Source organism: Artibeus jamaicensis, unplaced genomic scaffold (assembly GCF_021234435.1).
Source record: "Artibeus jamaicensis isolate MK-2021 breed Jamaican fruit bat unplaced genomic scaffold, CSHL_Jam_final contig_497, whole genome shotgun sequence".
Classification (NCBI taxonomy): domain Eukaryota; kingdom Metazoa; phylum Chordata; class Mammalia; order Chiroptera; family Phyllostomidae; genus Artibeus; species Artibeus jamaicensis.
Genome location: NW_026521863.1, coordinates 8,478,005 through 8,499,423, shown reverse-complemented (window position 1 = coordinate 8,499,423; position 21,419 = coordinate 8,478,005). Strand labels below are relative to the sequence as shown.

The 21,419-nt window shown below is 46.2% G+C and overlaps 1 protein-coding gene across 3 annotated transcripts in view; it reads left to right on the top strand.

The window, feature by feature from the left end:
• The window catches only part of TIAM2 (TIAM Rac1 associated GEF 2), a 197,910-nt gene that overhangs the window by 141,503 nt on the left and 34,988 nt on the right, over window positions 1–21,419 (top strand). For 2 of the 3 annotated variants that reach the window (XM_053668779.1, XM_053668778.1), the window contains exons 12-13: window positions 1,051–1,143; window positions 1,707–1,970. In XM_053668779.1, the coding sequence (XP_053524754.1) occupies window positions 1,051–1,143; window positions 1,707–1,970 (357 nt within the window). The remainder of the gene's footprint in view (window positions 1–1,050; window positions 1,144–1,706; window positions 1,971–21,419) is intronic. The other variant, XM_053668780.1, reaches the window with a different exon arrangement.

The following is a 21,419-nucleotide window of genomic DNA, read 5'->3' as shown; positions in this document are numbered from 1 at the left end:
TTTCTGGTGACCCCTGTCCGCTAGGCTTTGCCCGAGGCCCAGAGCAAACTGAGGTGCACGGCCTTCCTGTCATCGAAGGGCTCCCAGTGTTACGAGACCAGGACATAGAAACTCCACGACTCCACGACTGCGGAGTCGGGGGGAGGGCGGTGTCCGAGTCTGGGAAGTGTGTTCACCGAGGCTCTGCGTGTGGTCACTTTTACGGCCAGCACTCTTTCCGTCCAAGTGTTTTTCCACCTTCTGAAAATTCCTAGGCCCGTATGGGGTTGTTTCTTGACACATATTTTATTGAACTGAATTTGATTGATTTCAGTAAATTTTTTGGTCTTCAATTAAAAAAAATAAATTGTGGTGAAATGCACAGGGCAAAGTTCATCGTCGTTGAATGGTTAAAAATGACAGTCAGTGGCATTAAGCACGGTCACACTGTTGTGCCACTGTCGCCACCATCTGTCTTCAGGACTGTGTTCATCTCACAAAACTGGAACTTGGCACCTGTTAGAGAGTGACTCCCATTCTTCCTGCCCCTGGCTCCTGGCAGCCCCCATTCTACCCTCTGTCTCCATGAATTTGATTACTCTCGTTACCTCATATAGTATCTGATCTTTTGTGCCTGGCTTATTGTCACAGAGCAGTGTCCTTAAGGTTTTTTCATGTTATATCATGTATCAGAATGTCCTCCTTTTTCATGACTGAATAATATTCCAGTCTATGGCTATACCGCAGTGTTTATCCATTCCTCTGTGGATGGACAGCCGGGTGGCTTTGGCCTGTTGCCTGTTGTGAGTAAGGCTGCTGTGAACATGAGTCTGTGGCCTCCACTTTCCAGTAAGTTTGTGTGTTCATGTTTCCTAAACCTTTAGATCTGACGTGTTTCTCTTTTTCTGACCCTGCTGGGTATTTATGCTTTCAAAATAGTTGTAACTTAGGCTTTGTCAACATACTGTACTTATAATAATAGATGTCTGAGAAAATACTGCCGGTCACGTTGGGGAATTTAGCCAGTGTGACGAGTTTAGACTTGTGTCTCCCTTTTATTTTTATCCCCAGGGTTCGCAGTGACAGCGCAGGTGGGTGAGCACCAGCGTCTCAGCCGGATATTCATCAGCGACGTCCTCCCTGATGGCTTGGCCTATGGGGAAGGTCCGTGTGGTGCGGAATATCTCTGCCCCTTTTGAGTTAGAAAACTGTAGAATGCAGTCTGGATAGTGAAATATTCCTCTTACAGTTTTGTCAGAAAATGGTTTCCCTAGGAATTTTAAAGAGAGTAAATAGTTTAATTTAATGTGTGTGTGTGTGTGTGTGTGTGTGTGTGTGAGAGAGAGAGAGAGAGAGAGAGAACGCACATACACAGAGAGAACATACATGCATATTTTCCAGACAGCCAGGCAGACAGCACGGTTTTCATCTTGCAAACAGGTGTAGTTTCCCAGGGCACTTAACATCAGATAAACAGAACAATTAGTTTGAATCACTCTCAAAGTGTTTCGTTTTCAAACTGTTCCTTCTAATCCTAGCCTTGAGAGAGCAGAAATGTGTTTCGTTATCATTGGCATCTAAGTACATTTTGATACTTTCTTTGACGATAGCAACTGAACAGCCCTCAGAGTACATGGTTTGCATTTGAAGCTTTCTTTCATCTTGAAACCTTCCCCTCAATAAAATCTGTCTCTTCTTTCTCCCTCTGTTCCTCCTCCTGGTTCTAGGGCTGAGAAAGGGCAATGAGATCATGACCTTAAATGGGGAAGCTGTGTCTGATCTTGACCTTAAGCAGATGGAGGCCCTGTTTTCTGAGAAGAGTGTTGGGCTTACTCTGATTGCCCGGCCACCAGACACAAAGGGAACCCTGTGTACTTCTTGGTCGGACAGCGACCTGTTCCAAAGGGACCAGAAGGGCCTGCTGCCTCCTCCTAACCAGTCCCAGCTTCTAGAGGAATTCCTGGATAACTTTAAAAAGAACACGGCAAATGGTAAGCTTTGTTTTTTTTTTTTTTCTTCTTAACCACTGGTAACCGCAACTAAAATTTTTAGGCTGTTGTTTTGCTGACAAACTTAGATGATTTAAACTGTTTAGAAGATATTTTCTCATTTATTAGGAAAAGAACACAAATGCCAACCAAGTAAATTTGGTCAAAACTTCATGCATTTTAGAAATCATAGCACTTTCATGGAAATAGAAAATAATTAATTTCATCCAAAGTAACATTCTTTAAAATCGCAGAATCTTTTTACACCAGTCACCCATGATATTTAGTATTGTAATTGCTTTGTGATTGAAGGTAGATGAAAGCCAACATAAATGCCAAGGTTGATTTTCTATTGGGTTGAATCAAAGGCAAACGCATTTTGCAGTAATCTTAAAATAGTCAATGCAATTCAGTTCTTTACCTCTTTTGTTAAGTGCTACTTTCTTAGTAAACTGCAAACTTTCAATGCAGGTCATGAATTTTAAACTTTGGGATAGGCTTTAAAATGAAAATGTGTTTGCCAGTTTATTTTTCTAAAGGTAAAATTTCCACATGAGGCCATCCTTTGAAGGTTTAAATTTCTGAGCTTATCATGCACGCCTATTTCAAATGTCATAGTCAAGTAAATTAGGGGTTTCAGCTAATACCGAAAACCTGCAGTTTCCCTCCGTGCTCCTGCAGGAAGCCGGTCAGGCCCCCACAGGAGACTGAGCACAGGGTCTTTACCCAGCAAGCGCAATGTAATTTTTGCACCTAATTACAATCATAGCGGATTTCCAATTCAAATCTCTGCATGATTACCAAGAGTGGCTGAAAAACACAAAAGAGAAGTTGTTAGGATAGATTTAATTATAAAGCAAGTTTGTTAGGTCATTTTTGGAAGTAAAAAATACAGATTGTAAGATTCATGACTCAGTAAGGTATGTAGTGCTTTCTTCTTTTCTCTCAAGGCCTCATTCCAATTTCCAATACCAGTAAATCGACTGATTGGTGTAGAAAAGTGGGTGTCATAAAACAAAGATGATGATGGAGCTAATTAATGGCTTGGTTCTATGAGGGCCATCGTTCAGCTTCCCAGGGCGGTGTTGCAGGCCAAGTGTTCCCCACACTGCACACGCATGTCCCCTGTCTGGACTCATTGTTCTTCAGGGATATATTCCCTGCCTGTTATGTCTCTCTGTGTTTTATCATCATAAGAAATCACCGCAGTCACAACACTTTTGGTACTTACAGGAATGAGTTTCTGTAGAAAGTGGCAAAAGGAGTACATTTACCCTTTTAGTTAAATAGTAAGCATCAAGCAGGTCGGTTAAGCTTGTTTACCACCTTTTGTTTTAAAGATTTTATTTATTTTACTTTTAGAGAGGGGAGGGCAGGGAGAAAGAGAAGGAGAGAAACATCAGTGTGTGGTTGCCTCTCATGCGCCCCCTATTGGGGACCTGGCCTGCAACCCAAGCATGTGCCTTGACTGGGAATCAAACCAGCCACCCTTTGTTTCACAGGCCAGTGTTCAGTCCACTGAGCCACACCAGCCAGGGCCTTTTTTAAAAAAAGTAAGCAGAATAAAGCAGAAGTCCGGATATGTTAGCTAGCTCTGGCGTGGCTCATCCTAGGGAGCTGTACTGATGTCTCAGCCTTCGTGACTTACCTGAGGATGAGGAGTGCCATATCTGTGTGTGCACAGGGCTTTGCCAGTCGGATAGGCAGTGCTTTTCCACAGGTGCTCTTCATTCAGGTCCCTGTGCAGCTGCGGTGCCCACATCTGCGTGTCCCTTTCTTCCCCGGACGGTGCTTCCCTACCAGCCAGGCCAGAGCCACTCCGGGGTTCCTGTCCAGACTGCATGCCGTGGGCCCGCTGCCACCTCTGCCTGGCTTGGACTGGCCCCTGTCCTGTTCTGTAGAAATGTGCTCGGGCTGGAAACCAGCCAGCCATGGTGGACTGCTTTCCCAAATGCTCTGCACGTGCAGAATTGGTTTGTTTTCTTTTGGAAGTCGTTGCACAGCTTATGAAGGAAGTAAAAGCCTGTGAGTGAGCGTCTCAGAAGGCTGTCTGTCCATTTTTAAGGTTCAGGAGAAAGGAAATCAGGAGTGGGTAGGTGAGAAAATGAAAGATGAAGAGAAAAGTAAGAGTGAGTCTCTCACTTGTGCATAATATCATGGTTACATGAGAGGCTTGTCTTTGTCAACACCGAGGAGGGGAGTGATGGGGTGACGAGCAGGCAGGCTTTCGGTCAGGCCTGGGTTCAAGTCTTGGCCTGCCCTTTCCAGGTTGTGCAATTGGGGGGACAGCCCTCCACTAGGGAGGGACGGGCACGGGTGAATGCCACCCCATGTCCTACCCCCGGTTGGACACTTCTTCAGGTGGCCCCTGGAAGCGAGCCTGTTTGCACATGACAACTTCACTTTCACACCTTTTATGAAGACTTCTGCCCTTTAGGGCTCACCTTTCTTACTCCCTCGCTTGGGCTTCTCAGGGTCCCCTTCCAAATAAACTTCTGTACCTGCCTCCTGGGCTCAGACTCTGCTTCTGGGGAGCCCAGATGAAGACACTGAGCCCTGGGTCCTCACCCAAAAGAGGGGGCTCCCACCCCTGCCCCAGAGGGTCGCCCAGAGGCTCAGGGGGTGGCGTCTACGAGTGCCCAGCCCAGCTCCTTCCTTACATGGCAAAAAGTCTGCAAATCTGATTCTCCTCTTCCCTCAGCTGGGCAGTGGAATGTTTCATTAAAAATGACTTGGGTTTGCTTTAGCAATGAATTAGAAAGCAGCAATCTCATGATCTTATTAAACAATAAAAATTGTACAAATAAAAAGATAATTTGAATGACTTTAAACAGTTTTTCATACAACTTTGAATTATGCTTAGGAGTGGTCATTTCTGAGTCTGCTTTCCCTAAATGTCGGGTTCCTGGCCATGCACTCCCAGAAGGCAACCTGGCATAGCCATCCCTCCGTATCCACGGGGACTCGTTTCCAGGACCCCTGCAGATGCCAAAATCTGAGGATGCTCCAGTCCCTCCAATAAAATGGTGTGGTATTTGCAAATAACCTACACACATCCCCCCATATACTTTAAATCATCTCTCTATTATTTATAATAGCTAATAAAATATAAATAGTTATACTGTATTGTTTAGGGAAAAATGATAAGAAAAAAAAGTCTGTCTATGTTCAGAACAGATGCAACCACGTCTGCAAGAACATGGCTTTTCCCCCTCATGTGTTCAGCCCAGGGCTGGTCGAATCTGCAGGTGCAGAACCCACACTTACAGGCGGGCAACTGCACTTGAAAAGAAGGAAGACTTTTCCCATTTTGTTTTCCCAAGAAGCCAGTCTTCTGCCTGTTAATAGAAACCAAACAGCTGGCGCTCTGACAGGAAAGCCCTGGTTTTTATATAGAAACTGTAAGAATATCAGCAGAGGAAGAAGAAGCCGTTGTTTCAAGTGTGTCTGTCTCTTGACTATCCAAGCTGAATATTTACTGAGGCCCTGGGAATAAGCCACATGGAGTTCAAGGCTCTTGATCTACTTTTGGTTTTGGTCAGGTATCCAGAAATTTGTATTTGTTACCTTTACTCTCTTAATCAGGTGTGATTAAGGGAGTAAAGAGAATAAAATAGCTCTCTTGTTACTTATATGTCTGACTGAAAGACGTGTTGGCCAGCGGGGCTGGTCTCAAGGGGCCAGGGGGATGATTGTGAGCTGTGTTCAGGTTCTGTGCTTTTTCTAGAAAGGAAGCATCCTACTGACATCGGGGAAGTGGTTCTCACACTTCACAGCGCGCATACAGCTCACCTGATGAGCCTGTGAAAATGCAGATTCCTGGGTCCTGCTAGAGTGCCACCTTCAGGAGGGCTGGGGTAATGCAAGCTCCAGTTCAACAGCGCATTCCTACTGCCTGTGGCCATTAGTCTGAAGCGGGTGGGGTGAGTCTGAACTTGAGCATAGGACTACTATTTTCTGAATCCTTCTGCGTCAAGGTTTTGAGGATTAAATGACAGTATGGGTCAAGTTCTCAGTAAATCTTAGCTATTGTGTGTGTATGTTGCCATTTTCTGAATTAGGGTTTCTATGCCCCCAACGTCCACCCCTGGCGCAGCCAGTCTCGACTTGCTCGCCTGGTTTGTTCCTCCGGAGACACTGTCTCTTGGGCGTATTGAATGCACGGAGGAACAAAGAACTTGCAGCAGTCCCAGCTTTGCTGTCATGCTTCCATGAGACTCTGTGTAGAGCAGGACAAAAAACCGTGGAGGCTGGATGAGTGAACCTCAATATTAGGTTCCTTTGCTCCTCTAGAAATGAATGACCCTTGGATTCCCGAGTCTAAGGGTTCGAGTTTCTGCCTTCGTGATTCCCCCGCAGAAAGAGAGGAACTGTCCACAGGCGGGACAGTTTCTGTTTGACTTGAGCGGAAATATCGTCTGTGAAGACTCTTTGGAGAGAGAATTAATTTTACCCCTGGAATCCCCTAAAGAGCGCGGTGTTATTTTTAAGCCAACAAGGCGACCATTGAAGGGATTGGACACGCCAGCCCTGTTTATACTGGATTCCCATTAATGCTGTTTTTGTGATTTAAGTAGGAAAATCCCTTTTCTACTGCGTGCCATCTTTTGAAAAAGTCCAACAGCTTTTAAGGGAGTTTCATTGGGCATGGACCTCCTGAACAAAGTCTGCGAACCCTGGATGTGCTGTGTGGCATGCATGCATTTCCCATGTACAAAGGGCCTTCATATCACCATTGTTAAAAGTGGGGATTTATTTACCAGGAGACAAAACAGAAAAGGCCTCTCTCTGTTCCTTCTCCCATTTAGACACCATCAACCCAGCAAACACTTACCGATGATGAAGGTAATTGCAGCCTGGGGTTCTTTTTTTAATTTCTCACCCCACTTTGAATCACTTCCTTTCTAAATTGATGTATGAGTCGTGTGGAAGCTACCAGAAGCTACTGAGATGCAAATTTGCTCTTTGGAAGAAATTGCTCCGGGAATGTATGTGTGTGTTTGCCACGCACCTTTTCAGCAGAGGGAGGGTTACAGAGCCAGCTCTGATGTGGCCAGCCCTCTTATTTCCTGTTTATGAGAGTGGGCTGTTTGCCTTCCAGAGCCGGGTTTGGGGTGACTAACGACGTTTAGCTCAGAGAACGCTCTGTTTGTGTATAAAACGGCAACTCCGGAGTCTGTCTGGCTGACACCCAGATCCCCAGATGTAAAAACATATTAGTGTTCCTAAATATGGTTGGTGTATTAAACAAATAATAAATCTGGAAAATACTAGTTTTACCAGAACACAGAGAACTCTGGCCTCAGAATTTAGGGCTTCTTGTTATTGTGCTGAAGGTCGTTTTCAGTCTCATCTGTGGAAGTGAGCACGTGGTCTTCCGTTGGCAGTGGAGGGAATTACAGTCCTCCCGTCCCAATTCCCTTATAAAAGTTAGGGTTGTGGGGGAATTTGGTTTTCTTTTTTTCATTCTCAGTCATTCATTTATTTCCTGGTTTAACAAAATAAACAATAACATTTTGTTAAATGTTGTAGGCACATAAAGATGAATTAGACATCATTTTCTAGAAGTTTATAGTAGAGTGGGAACAGTGAAATGCTTGTAAATAGTAATTTATGATGTACAAACACAACTTAACAAAGAATAAGAGGTTCAGCATAGAAGTAGAGTAATCCCACTGACTTTTGTGTTTATTTTGAGCAATGGGAGTGGGAAGAGAGGTGTGAGCATCAGAGAGAGAGGTTTCTGGGAAGGTCAGGTCAAGAGCATTTGACCTGGGCTGCCGATACACAGGGTATGGACCGGGAAGTGTGTGGTGGGGGATCAACCAGGGACACAGGCCAGAAGTAGAGATCACTCGGCTTGCATGGGAAGATAAAATGGGAATAAAAATTGGAAAGTCTCTTGGGGCCACATTGCAGAAAACTCTGACTCCCAGGAATTGATGTTTTCCAAGTCATGGCACTTCCCTGAAAACAGCTAGTGAGCATGGCGTTATTTCCCCACCTCATATGAAGCACAGAAGACTTGTCCTTTCGTGACTATTAAAGTGTGACTGGAGATGCTCGCAGGTAGATACTGTGCCCCTGCATATCAGCTCTATTATTCCACTATTGCATCATTCCCTTGGGGCTTAAAGATTATTGTTTCTTGTGGCCAGAAGCACCTTGTGAAATAAATGCTCAGGTATATGTTTAGAGGAAAGAAGAAATTCCTGCAGGTGCCTTATGAAACCCACATGCCCTCAGCATAGCGAAACCCTATCTGTCCACCGTGTGGTTGGTCCTCACAAGTCATCTATAGGTGTAGCAGGCCCCGCTGGCCAGTGGCGGGAATGGCCAGTAGGGAGAGACACCCTGTGGCAAAGAACACGTGGCAATGTGGCAGCTGAGTGAGAAGCTGATAAATAACGTTTGCCAGCATTTTTAGTAAAAACCGGTCCTGTATTACCTGTCCTACATTAATTGCAAATGCATCTTTTGGGTAAGAGTCTACAGAATTGCTCTTGAGCACGCTGTGTGATGTTTCTGTTGGATGTATCACTTCTAATAGGCCTTTGAGAGCTCAGGATGCCTGGACCCAGTACAGGCACCCGGGCCTGCAGAGTGAGCCAGAGCCCGGGGAAGCAGCTGCTGCGTGAAGCTGCTGTGATCGCTGTTGGGAAGGGGACACTTTATGGCCTGTTACATAAAGGGGGGAACAGAGACATGACTATTCCTGTGTTACGAGTATCGATTGCCCAGTGACGCTTGTCTGCATTTCCATTTCTGTTCCCTTTCTTCTGTAACGGGCTTAAAAATGAATTACATTCCTGACTCATTCTCTCTGTGAAGGAATTGAGACCATTGGAAAAGACCAAGTGTGGACATCTGCTTGCTCACTCTTACTTCTAGAGACAGCTATATTGTGACTGTATCTTTAGCTTTTTGGGTTGGTAATACATGTACATGGTATGAAAATTAGCAGTGTAAGGGGTTAAACCATGATAGGTAAGTCCTGCTAAGCTATATAGTGAAGTGATTAAGAGTATGGACACTGAAGCTCTGGATGGTGTAGCTCAGTGGATTGAGCGCAGGCCTGCGAACCAGAGGATCGTGGTTCAGTTCCTAGTCAGGGCACATTCGTGGGTTGCAGGCCAGTTCCCAGCAGGGGCCAGTTCCCAGCAGGGGGTGCACCAGAAGCAACCATACATTGATATTTCTCTCCCTCTCTCCTTCCCTTCCCCTCTAAAGATAAATAAGTAAAATCTTAAAAAAAAAAGAGTATGGATACTAACTAGGCAACCTGGGTTCAAGTCCCAGCTCCAAGGTTGCCCACTTACTAGCTGTGTGGCATTGGGTGGGCAAGTCACTTGAACTCACCATGCTTAGTTTTTGCAACTGTACAAAGGTGTAGATTTTTATGGAAAGACTAGATACTTCCTGGGGCGCAGAGTAAAGGCCACAGGAGTGTTAAATAAATGCAGTAGATAAATGTTTCTCACCCTGTGCTTAGTCATCCAGTTTCTGTCTCAGAGGTAATCACTGTTCCTAGTTTCTTTCTCATCAGAAAGACCTGGAGACTCTTAAATTTTAGGGAAAATGGTGGGTTATTCTTCTACTGTATTTTTACTGCATTACCTTAGTGCATGGCTGTGGTAGGCAAAATAGTGCCCATTCCCCAAGAGTGTCCACATTCCTAATTCCAGGACTTGTGAATACGGCAAAAAGGGACTTAAAAGATGCGATTCCATTGAGGATCTTGAGATGGGGAGGTAATGCTGGACGGTCTGGGTAGAAGGCAAGGAAGTCACGAAGATCTTTATAAGAGGAAGGCAGGAGAGTCAGAGAAGGAGATCTCATGATAGAAGCAGAGGTGATGCGGACCCGTGAACCAAGGAAAGCAGGCGGCCCTGAGAATTTGGAAAAGGCATGAAAATGGCTTCTCCCTTATGGCCTCCAAAAGGGGTGCAGCCCTGTAAACCTCGTCTTCTGCCCACCCCCTGCCCCGAACTGTGAGGTCATACGTGTGTGCAAGAACTGTGTGCGATGGCAGAAATACAAAAATGAAAGCCCCCATCTTCAGGGTGCTACAATGCGCATGTGTGGTTGGGGGTAGCGGGTAGAGGTTTGAACAGACAACAGTCACAGTCCATCATCATCGTTGATGCTATAGTTCTGCAGTTCCTTTACTGTTAAAAATGATCAGAGCTGTAGTTATGGGGGATATATTTATTGGTATTTACTATATTAAAAATTTAACTCAGAAGTTTTAAGATTATTAACTTATTTTAAAGTAACAATAATGAATCTGCTTTGTGGCAGTACAATAAGTGTATTTTTTTAAGAAGCAGGTCTGCAAACCAAAATTTAAAAAAACTAGTGAGAATAGTGTTGTTTTACATTGTTTGTACATCTAATGTGCATCTAATGTTTAATAGAAAACAACTGGATTTTTATTATCAGCTTCTGCATTCAATCTGTTGGGATAAATTGTTTTGGTGGAACTAATTTGAAGAAAATCCAAACTCACATAGATATACAAGGTCTGTCCAGAAGGTATCGAGCCATATAATATAAAAAATAGAGACATTTATTGAAGAAGATACAAGAAACATTGTACATAGGACAATAATACCTCAGTTCCCTGCGAAATAGGCTGGACCAATTGCAATGGGGCTGTTGTGTGTGGGCAGCTGGGGGAGACCAGGCGTTCATTCTGGGACACCCTGTGTTAAGCTTCTGCATGTATAGCGAATATTCCACCTGCTTCCAACATGGTTTTAAAATGGCCTATACTGAAAGACTATCCACAAAATCCAACAAAATCCATCAAAATTAACAACGTAGAGGGGAAGGGAGGAGATCTGAATGACAAATCGCCTACTTTAAAGATTTCTACTCAGAGCGCAAGGCAAAAGCACGTTTGTTTATAGGAGAAATCAATAACGTTTGAAATACAAGTACAGCAAATCAATTGCTTTCATTTCAAACCTTTCAGTTATGATTTGTTGCATCTTATAAATTTATTTCTGATCCTACAGGTCTCAGCTCTGATTAGCCATTTATAAATTGTCCATTCTCATTATAAAACCTTTCATGTTTTATTCCTTTTTGCTTTTTGGCCATTAACGTCTTTAACATGTTATGGGAGAATGTGACAGAGTTCAAATTATCCCATTTTGTTACTTGTGAGTAGCTCTGGAAAAACCTATTTGGAAGGAGACATGAAATTTCGTGTCCTCTGCGAGGGGCCCTGGCAGCCGCCCATGGCGGGTGGACGCACGCTGGACCACGTGGGGCAGTTTGTAGAATGCCCTTCCTTCCTGAGTCTCCCAACAGGCTTCCTGCGGAATCTGGAATTCCCAGGGAAGCACTCAGAAGCTTCTAAACAGAAGGACATGCTGTTCTCAACTTTTCTCCACGTGCCTTTCCAGCACCAGTTATTCGCTCCTAAAGCACCATTTGTGACTCTAATTCTGACTTTCATGTGTCAGATGACAAATGACCACATCCCACTCCTGTGAAGTTTGGACATCTCTGCATGTTAGTACCAACAAACTGGCTGTGTACTGAATTTCCTCGGTGTTATTTTATTTAAAAAATAATTGAGGAAGAAAAGGGGGCGACAATGTTGACAAGAAGCCTAGGTTTCATAAGCTTAAACTTGTGACCTCAGGATGCCGGTCCCCAGGTGAGCCTGGCCGGCGAGCCTGTCACCCATGTGGATGGCCTTTGATCTTCAGGAGGCCGATGTGTGTCCACTGAGGAGGGAGGGACAGAAGATTAAGACGTGTATCAGGTGTGTTTAAAAGACGGGGCGCAAGTGGAAATCTTACAGTTTGCTGAGATCTCTGGGAATAGAAGTCTTCACGGAAGCTACAAACTGACTTTTCGCACCTCTCTGGTAGGACTGTGTTGCAAAAGAAGTGGGGGGCGACTTGCATGTCACCTTGGAGTGATCGTGGGTTCTTCCTCTTTTGAACTCAAAGTATTTTGTGTGTGTACCTGATATGGAAGGTAAGACTTACTGCCTTGCAACATCACAGTGTGTTTGTCATAATTTATCCAGTAGGTTGAAAACCCCTTGAAAAACAGGGTCTTTGAGGAACGCAAAGATGTATAGGACATGGCAGCTAACACAATTCTTGGGAATAGCAGGCATTTCACTCAAATATCTAGTAATTGGAAGGGAAGTTGTTAGGAGTCGCAACTCAAAGTTAAGGTGGTGGTCTGAGAAGGGTTCTGGGGAGTAAAAAGAATCCTTGGAGCTTCCAGCTCCCTTTTTATAGCTCCGGTTGCAAGGGACTCCGGACTGGCACTTGTGTGTAGGGGCCTGTAGGCTGGCCCCTGCCTCTGCCCGGCTGAGAACCGTCCCACCCAGCTCCAGTCTGGCTGGTCTCCCGGGTGAACACAGGGCCAGCTCGCGCCCCTTCTCTGTGTTGCTCCGCCGCTCTCGTGGGCTGACTGACCAGTGCCCGTGGCATAGGGGTATTTTGGCCGACAGATCCAAACCACAACTGAAAGAGCGGTAGTTTCTGTACCACCGGTGTAGGTCGCTGCTGATGTGGGATGTGTGTGTTAGGTTTCGTGTGAGAGAGGCACTGTGAATGAATGAACGCCTGTGGCTCTGGAGGAAGGGGATCCTGGATTCAGGCTCTGGGCCTCGTGCTTGACCTTGGGCAGGTTTCTCAAACTCCTGTTTCCTTAACTCTTAAAACGAAGGATTAGACAAAACAGTTTACCATTTTTAAGTTCCTCTCTCTCAAGTTCAGTTCTTTAATTAAAGCAACAATTTACACAACTATAGGAATGTGCATTTCTTACAGAAGTGTTTTGGGGAAAAGTAATGGATCGAGCTTTTCATTTTGTAACAAATTGCATTACCTCTTTAAATAGAAGCAGGTCCTGACCGCCCTAGAGAAGAGTCAGTTAGGGCTTCGTAATAATAGCAGGCTGTCCAGAACAGAAAGATCCCGGAGAACCGTAAACACATTAATTAGCCCTTACGTCCTCCTGATGGAGCAGAGCTGTTATTATCATTTGACTTTTCACAGCTGGGTAAATCAAGGCACAGCGACACATTAGGTTGCTAGTAACTTGGACAAGGTCATGGGGAATGTGGGCAGGGTGAGAACCATGTCATCTTGTTCTTCCCTGCACACAGGGGAAAATGTCTGGATTTTAACCACTTCTTTTTTTCCTTCTAAAGATTTCTCTACTAACAAACCTGGAGTAAAATCCAGTGATAATGTGCCCTGAAGTGAAGCAGATTTAGGTGTAACCAGTTTGGTGATGGATCTCATCCAGGTTTTTATCTGGGGCCTGGGGAGGGGGGGCTACCTTGCAATCATTTCAGTGTCTTTATTCAGGCATCTCATTTGGTAATTCACATGGATTTTCATGAACCTTTCAGAGTAGCGTGAGCATATATTTTGTCATTGATTCTTTGGAAACGTATACAGTTCAGTGATTTTTTTAGTACATCCACAGGGTTGTGTAATCATCACCACTATCTAATTCCAGAACATTTTCGCCACCTCGAAAAGAAACCAACCCCGTACTCACCGGCAGTCTCCCAGAATCCCTGCAACCCCCCAGCCCCTGACAACCACTGACCCACCAGCTGCTGCTGTGGATTTGCCCGGTCCGGGTATTTCATACGTGCAAATGGAATCATCCAACATGGTTTTTTGTGTCTGGCTTTCTTCATTTAGTTTAATGTTTTCTAGGTTCACTACTGTGGTAGCACGAATCAGTACTTCATTATTCCCCTTTACGGCCAAATAACATTTTGTTTTACCTCCTTTTAACCCCGCAGGACCATAGCACTTGCCGAAAGGACGTGCCACGCTGGCTTCCCCTTTCCTGTAGCACAGAAATCTTATGTGTACTCCTTAAAAAGATTTCTTCTCAGGGTTTTTGAATAGAATCACAACTAAGCAGTTTGCAAGGGTTTTGAACTTAAATTGTACTTTATTAAAGTTCTTTAAGTGTCTTGAACACAGGAGTAGCCATTATATGCCCCTGAGTGTAATTAAGTGTGGCATCTGGGTGGTCCCTCTGGCTGTGGTGGGAGTCAGTTGTTGGTAGACCAGAACCTTGACTGATGATCTCTTTTACCATTGACCTTGTATTTTTCTTTAGCGACCCCGATAATGTGCAGTGGGAGGCCCTTCGCCTTCTGTCTGGGGACCAAGCTCTTGCCTGCATCACAGGCTTATCCGGGCTCCCCTCGTTTTCCTTCCCCCTCTTCCAGGGTGGTCTTCCCCCTGCTAGGTAGCAATCGACAGGGAGGTGGCCGGCAGCGCTTTCCTACCCTGAAAACACCTGCCGTGTTCCTGTCCCTAGAAACATCTTTTCAGACCCTGAGGGTGTTTATCACAAGATAATTGGATCAAATCACAGCAGCCTGCAATCACGAAGCATTTACTGCTGGTATTTACACCTCTCTGTTTATCTCCGGAGAGACTGCATTGTCAAGAACATCCCCAATCGGCCATGACCTCAGGTTAAGTGGACATGGAAGATTTGTGAAGTTTACATTTTTCTGGCATGGTGTTTGCTATGGTAGAATTTACTTCTCTGCAAGCTTTAACCATGACATTCAAACCGCTGCCTTGAATTCCCTTGACACCAGAATAATAACAATAAAGAAAAGTAGGTTAATTTTTATATAGGAAGCCACAGAATAGTAATGGTGGTCTCTTGGTGAATCTGCAGTTTGGACTTGACAAGCCTTTGAATGTGGTCAACTCAAAGTTATTTTTTCTCTCTTGTCCATCCATTTCTACTATTTCATTTAACTGGCTTAATTTTCATTTTGTCTCACTGACTGGTGAAGGCTACTCTTTACCTGGATGACACAACACAGCAAATGTGCCTAATGGCAGATGTTACCAACCACTGCGTTTCTGTAAAAGCCTGAGAAAAACTCAGGGCAATCAGAATTAATTAACAATGACCATTGGTATACAGAGCGAGCAAATTTTAAATTTTGGAGATTTTAACCTCTCCTGGGCACATCGGCTCCATACACAAAGCGCGTGTGATACCACGGTAAACATGCTTTGAGCGCTGGTGTGGGATTTCATGGTTGTGGAGCCTGGAGAACAGAAAAAAGTCCTAATTTTGCATTTACAAAATGCTGAATCTTTACACGGGCAGCTTTGATATTTGAAAATCTGTACCTTTGCTAACAATTGCATTCAATTTTTTAAAAACAAATAACAAGAAGGAATTGAATTGGATAATTTCTTTCTTTTCAGATTTAAAATTTATTGATTCTTTATAAACAGTTCATTTATGGAATTGCATAGTGGGGATTCTGAGAAAATGAACAGATGAATTGAATAAATCCAATAGGTTAAGAACATAATGTAAGCGGATATACAACTATTCAGTGTCAAAGATGTACAATTCTTTTTTTAAAGATTATATTTACTTACTTTTAGAGAGAGGGGAAGGGAGGGAGAAACAGAAGGAGAGAAACATCAGTGTGTGGTTGCCTCTCACATGGCACCCAATGGGGACCTGGCCCGCAACCCAGGCATGTGTCCTGACCGGGAATCAAACCGGTGACCGTTTTGGTTCGCAGCCTGCACTCAATCCACTAGGCCACACCAGCCAGGGCTAAAAATACACAATTCTAAAGCTACAAGTGATTATTAGATTTTTTTTCCTCTCCATAGGGAATTTCTGTAGTTTTCACCTTGGGGGGTAGGAGCCCTGAGGGTTAATGATTTAATGGACTACAGCATTTCTGAGCCCGGGATCCCAGTCCCAGTTAAGGATGCTGCATTGTGTATCTGAACACTCTCTTTCTACTTGATCTAGTGAGCAGATTTTATTTTCTTCCACAGGTGAAGGAGCTAGTATTCACTTTGCACCTGCTCTGGGCTGTGTCCTTTTTGGTGCATTTTGTATTCCCTGATGTCACTGACCCTCCCTGAGGGAAAGTTGAGGTTTTGGCCGTAGACAGAAGCAGAGATGGCTCCTGGCAGCAGGGACATTGCCCACCAGGGATATTTTGGAAGTTTATGAGTCTGTTTTTGGTTTTCATAATGAATTGGGGGAAAGTGGCATTTAGTGGTTGGAGACCTGGTTATGGGATGTTCTGCTGGCTCAAATGAATCCTTCCTACTGCAGAATTGTTCTGCTGGACATTCGTGTAGATGAAAAACATGTATGTGATTACTTGAGCCCAAAACAGTCTGTTATAAGAATAAACACAAATTATCCACCCCCTGCCCCCTGCAGCTATGGGCTACTTAGAATCTTCTAGGAATGCAACAACCCAATACATCTAGAGAATCTTTCTTCTTCGCTTTATCCAGAACTTTGTCAAGAATTTGTGTCTTTTTGGAAAACCATGGTACTGGTGAAAACACCCCACATGTGTTCGAACCTCCACTGAAACACGCTGTAGTTTCTCTGTGGCCAGCCTGAGGCATTGAACTTGTGCTCTGTGGTGCGAGCATTGCAGGACTTCCCACAGCTTCTGGAGCGCTTGTGCCCAAGTATTTCCACACCGAAACGTATTTCTTCAAACTACCAATAATTTTTCACTTATTTTTCTTTTTGTGTTGCTACTAATGTTTTCTGTGAAATTATGCATGGCGGTAGACCACATTAGGGGTGGATTTTATTTCAGGATGGTAAAAGCATATATTGCCAGAGACGAGCTTTGGATCTGAGAGCACTGAGGACTGGTGTGCGACAGTGCATGCTTTGCAGCACACAAAGGCATCGTTTAAAAAAGTTTCCATCCTCCTTGTCTGTCTTTTTGACTTCAAGTGAGCCCTCAACCCACAAATTGCAGCAGACTTTTTCCTGATGCTCCGACTACCACCATTAATTTATCAAAAAAGGTCTTACTGCACCTCATAGGGGAAAACAAATGTTCTCTCCTTTTGCCTTCCTGCTCTGGGCCTCCGGACTGATGTTATCTTGAGATTTTTAGCTCAGTTCCTCCTACCGTTGCCGTTTATGAGACCACAACAGGCTTTCTCAGACCCGAGTAGTAGTTCTAGACGCCTCTTTTCTAGGAACCAGTTGTCTGTGCTCTCCAGGTCGGTCCCACCCAGACAGACCCCTCACCCACCCTCTGGCAACCCAGCTGCCTGCTGCCTGCAGGCTCTGCCTGCCGCCTCCTGGCTGGTGTCCGGGTCCTGGAAGGAACCTGCTGCCTCTTCTCTTGCTCCCTGGTTGGGTGTAGCTGGATGAGCCAAACATCGTGACTGCCTGTTGAGCAAGTGAGACTTTGAGTCATAAGTAGCAGGCCGGAGACCAGCCAGGAGACCACTGCGTGCCTGAGCCCTCCCCCAGGCTCTCCAGTGCCCCCCATTTACATAGAATCCCCCCTCATACACAGCACAGTTGCACCTTGATAGCCTGGTGCTTCATAATGCTTTAGGGTGGGGTGGGGTGAGCGGCAAAGCCCACACGCCCGCATGCTAACCAGGAGAGGCTGGACTTGGAAGTGACATGGATGTAAACTCTGAATTCACGTTATGAGCTGTGTGGGCAAGGTGGCCTTAACTTCAGCATTTCCTGATGTTCCTGTTTTCAAGTTGAAACCCAGGATGTTACTTGAGCACAGGTTTTGCCCTTTACTTGTGAAGGATTTGGGGTTGCAGCCTGCTCGGCTGTGAGTGACACGCGTGGGATCTGTGCTGACGCCAGAACACGGAGACGCTCCGCTAGTGGGTGTCTCCTCCCTGCACCACGTGCCACCCTGAGCTGTCCTTCAGCAGCTGGCGGTGTGTGGCAGTGCAGGGAGGCAGCCCTCAGCCCCAACAGCCTGCCTGGGGCGTCCTCATGCTCCAAACACTGGCTTTGAGTTAGAGGAGAAAGGGAGGCACCTGATATTGGGCGGTCTGGTGGGTGCGGGGTGCTCAGCACCCATCCCAGGGGAGAATAAGGAATAGAGGGAGTCAGTCCACCTGGGGAACTGAGCAGAAGCTCTTGTTGGCCCCTGGAGGTGTCTGATGTTCAGATTGCCGGACCTCACCCCAAACTGTCCGTTTCCCCAGGAATAAAACGAGAAAGACAATAGGATGTGTTTACTAGATATACATATATGTCTTGACTTGGTCTTGTAGTTCTTTTTTTCTTTTTTTTTGCATTATTTACAATCAGATCAACTAAAGACTCCTGAAGCTGGCCTGGACATCCATGGTTGGATGTGATGGGCACTGGGTGGGTGGGAATTACGTGCTTCTAATGGCCTGACGTTTAGAGTGCCCTGACACACGTCCCAGAACACGTCTGCCCAGCAGGCTCTCCCAAGGTGGGAAGCCAGTGTTCTGGCTGGAGGCAGGGGAGGATGTATTCACTCCTGTTAGCAGCTGGCGCTCAGGATGTGGGCGGAGTATCGGGGGACTATACATAGGACAGGATGTCAGCATCCGTGTCTTACCAGCCCACACTTTTTAAAGATGCTCCGCCATTCTCCTGGAACCTCCTTGGTTCTCATCTCTCCTCTGGAGAGGATACTGGGGACACATTCCCTTTCATGGGGACCCAGGGCCTGGTGAAGTCTGAGGCTCCAGAACTGGGGTCCATGGCTGTGGTCAATGTCAGACTCGGCTTGTCCTGTACTTTGTTGTCAGAGCATTGCTGCGGGGAGAGGCTGGAAAAGGAGGCGGTCCCCACAGAGACTGTGTGTGTCCAGAGCCCCCTTGGCCTCTGCAGATTGGGGCACCGGGGCGGCTCTGAGAATGCCCAGTGTGGGGGCGCTGCCTCCTCCCCTCGGATCCCTGGAGCCACCAGCCTCCTGGGTGTTGGTTCCTGTGACCCAGCCCGTCCCAGCCAGTGCCTCTGAGAGGACCCTGGTTGCACCCAGGGGCCCTCGAAGGCCCCAGGGCAGCCTCACTGAGTCACAGCGAGGCTGTTCCTCACTGGGTGGGCAGGGTGTTGACAGGAAGGGCGTGCAGGTAAACATTTTGCCTTTGGAAGAGGTAAAAAGTGGTTTGGGGGATTTTCAGCATTTGAATTCCGGAGTCTTATCAACATGTGGAGTAGATGACTCAGAATTCACATGACCCCGGCCTTTGATTCACCGTGGCATTTGTCTGGGCGTCCCTCTGGCTCGTCCAGGCTCCCGAGCTCTGGTGCCCGCACCATCTCAGGCCTCAGGGGGACTCAGGTCTCCTTCAGCTTTGTGTCAACACAACCTAGCACCTACCTGGCGTGTAGCAGGTACTATAGAAATCTTCACCATGAATCCATGTGCAGGTCATGTGTCCTGTACTTGGTGTGCTCTATGGAAATACAGGGGCTTTTAATGTACGGGGCATAGGCAGCAGCGACGCAGGTGTGACTGTGTCTCGGCGGAGATGTACATTGCGTGGATGGCTCCCGTGACATTGCTCTTCCTTGGTTTCCTCGAGCTTCTCTGATGTTACTCCTCTGTGGGGAGAGGGGCCTCCCCTGGGAAGCCACACACTGGGCAGGGTGATCCAGGGTCCCTTTTGTGTGTCATTCTCTGCATTCTCCCTGGGGCGCCATCCATCCCGTGGCTTCCCTGCCAGGTGTACTGTGAGGACTCCAAGTCCACATCCCTGCGTGTGCATGGGCTACCAGGCTCACAAGGACCACACACTCAGTTTGCCAGACCACAGTGTGACTCCCACCCTTTGCCATTCCCCATCTACCCTGTCACCGAAGGCAGGCGATACTGCTCTTCTCCGTATCTCCTCATAGGACATGGGTGGCAAAGAGGAGACCTGTGACATCTGCCCACTGAGATACTCTGCATTGACTTGACTTCCTTGTGGTTACCCTGGTCTGTTTGTGTCCTTACACCTTGTGCCCGCAGTGTTCCTGTGTTGTGTTTTCCTGCCAGGGTCTTGCCCTCTATCTACTCCTCCATCCTGGGGTCCCCTTCCCTCCCTGCCCACTCCTCCTGCTGCTGCTGCAGTCACACTCAGCAAGTCCCCAGGTTTGCTTATCCTTCGTACGATTTGCCTTCACTCAGCTGCCTCTATTCAAGGAATTTCCTGTCCCCACTGTGCGTCCTGCCTGGTCACCTTTAGCTTTAGTGACAAGTAAATCCCCCTCAGATGTAAGGACTTGGCTCAAGTGTCTTCTTTGCTACAAAGTCTCTGGGGCCCCAGAGAGCACTGACCTCCTTCCTGAGGGTCCCCATGTATGGACTTCTCTCATCTCATCTGTGACTCTCTGTTGGACTGGTGTGTCCGCCTCTCCCTCCCTCACCAGTCGGCTCCCTCCGGACTGGACACTCACTTTGAGAGTGGGACTGTGTCCCATTCATCTTTGTATCCTCCACACCTCACACAGTGCCTGGAACACAGCCGGTTCTCAAATAGCGCCTGGCAAAGGGGTGGCTGGAGGGGTGCGTGCGTGCTGAATGCACCAGCAGTGCAGGCTGTGGTCTGTGGTGAGTCCCATCATTTGGTGTCCCTTCAACAAAGGTGCACACAGCAGCCTTAGGAGCATGAGGGAGGGTCGCTGTGTGGTTAGGGTCTCATCTTGCTTTCCATCCAGCAGGTTAGGGTTTGCCTGCTGGAGATGGACTGCCTCTGTGGTGTGGGGGTCAGGGCCTGGGAGCCGTGAGCCCAGTATCCCCACCTGTCACTGCTCCCCAAAATTTCCCCAGGATGGCTCATGCTTTTGCAATCAGCACTGCCTTACCAGGCTAACTTACTTGACAACCAACAACAAGAAAGTATAACGTGGACTCCCTGGTTCTCTTCTGGGTGGGGTTAGGGTGTGGGAAGAAGCAAAAGGTAGGAGAAAATTGGAGCTCCAGAATTCTGCAGACCATTAAGATGTTTTCTTTAAGTGCCCCCTGGTCTTGAAAGCAAGAGCCCGTGTAAGGATTGGTCATATCAGCATGGATTCCATCAACCTCCTAGGGTCCCCATAGCCTCTAGGGGTCTCCCAGAGGCCCTTGTCCTTGCTCCCACTGAGTGAAGAGTTTGTCAATGTCTCTCCGTGTTTTTTCAGCCTAGACCAATAGGTATGAACTTGATGATTTCCTGTTGTAGCTGACTGGGGTCCCAAACCACCCAGTTTCACCTAGTTGAGGGGAAAGCCTACTAAATACAAGAGTCAGAATGAAAACCTATGCTATATTTTGATAGAGGATTGTCTTTCCATCCTTCTTGAACTTCTTTCCAGTTTCGGAAAGAATTGTTGAGGTGGCATGCACTTGTAGGTTGGAAATCCATGTGCTCTACTTATCTTTTATATTATTCCTTAAACTTTACTCTGAAAGTTAACAAAGTTTGCTGATCCTCTTGGGACTTTCAATTTCAGATGAGATAGTGTCAATGCCAGAAAAAGACGAATTATACTTGCAAATGAGCAAGTTGTGGGATGTAGTAAGATTCTATAATATTGCCTCATTGGTTTTTGGAGACATAGCTGGTGATTTTTGCCCCCACTTAGCCAGAAACAGGAAAGTGCCAACCATGGTGACTGCTGTTTGATTCTTTGGTCCAAATAAAT